Source organism: Alligator sinensis, unplaced genomic scaffold (assembly GCF_000455745.1).
Source record: "Alligator sinensis unplaced genomic scaffold, ASM45574v1 scaffold1704_1, whole genome shotgun sequence".
NCBI classification, from domain to species: domain Eukaryota; kingdom Metazoa; phylum Chordata; order Crocodylia; family Alligatoridae; genus Alligator; species Alligator sinensis.
The window spans coordinates 19,359-20,197 of NW_005843413.1; the positions used below are offsets into that span (position 1 = coordinate 19,359).

The 839-nt window shown below is 68.1% G+C and overlaps 1 protein-coding gene across 1 annotated transcript in view; it reads right to left on the bottom strand.

Moving 5' to 3' along the window:
• Position 1: 1 nt before the first annotated feature.
• LOC102385254 (prostasin-like) overlaps positions 2-839 on the bottom strand; it is a gene marked incomplete at its 3' end in the record, with an annotated part of 6,046 nt that continues 5,208 nt past the window's right edge. The window contains exon 6 of the mRNA XM_025195144.1: positions 2-304. Within this exon, the coding sequence (XP_025050929.1) occupies positions 2-304 (303 nt within the window). The remainder of the gene's footprint in view (positions 305-839) is intronic.

Genomic DNA, 839 nt, shown 5'->3' on the forward strand with positions numbered 1-839 from the left:
TGGTGGCTCCATCAGGGGGGCCGGGGGGCAGAGGCTGAGCCCAGCCTGGCAGGGCCTCGACGCCATCATACGGGCCAGGCCGTGGGCACTCACTGCCCCCTTCATCCATCCCTATGCCCCCCGCCTTCTCGCCAGGCACCAGCTCCACATCAGGCAGGTGGGCGCGGAGCCAGGCGGCATGGGCGGCCGGGCGTACGTAGACCCCCGGGCGGTCGGGGGCGCCGCAGGCCTCGCCCCAGCTCACCACCCCCTCCAGCAGCCAGGCTGCACCAGCACGGCAGGCCAGGGGTCCCCCGGAGTCGCCCTGCAGAGAGGGGGGCCAGGGGTTAATGGGGCACAAGAGGAGCCAGCCCAGTGTGGGAGCCAGGGGTGGTCAGGGGGATGCAGGAGGGGCAGCACGGGTGGCAGCGTGGGATGAGAGGAGCTTCCTCACTGGTGTAAGAGGTGGGATACCTGGGGTCTTTCTATGGGTGCCAGCAGGGGGGCGAGAGGAGCTCTCTCATCAGTGGGGGCAGTGGGATGACAGGAGCAGCTGTATGGGTGTGAGCTGGGGGTGGAGAGTGGGACGGCGGAGGAATGGCACAGGTGGCAGTGGTGGGATGAGAGGAGCTCTCTCCTTGGTTTTAGAGGTGGGATACCTGGATCTTTCCGTGGGTGGCAGTGGTGGGATGAGAGAAGGCTCCTCATTGGCAGGGCCTGAGGTGGGGGGTTGTCTGGCCAACCCAGCAACAGAGTCCCAGCGCCATGGGGCTGGCAGACTGGGTGCTTGGAGGAGGGAGCTGCGGGGTCCCCGGGGGGGCAGGTGCTGTGATGCTGGGGCCAGGTTGCTGGGCTGTGCT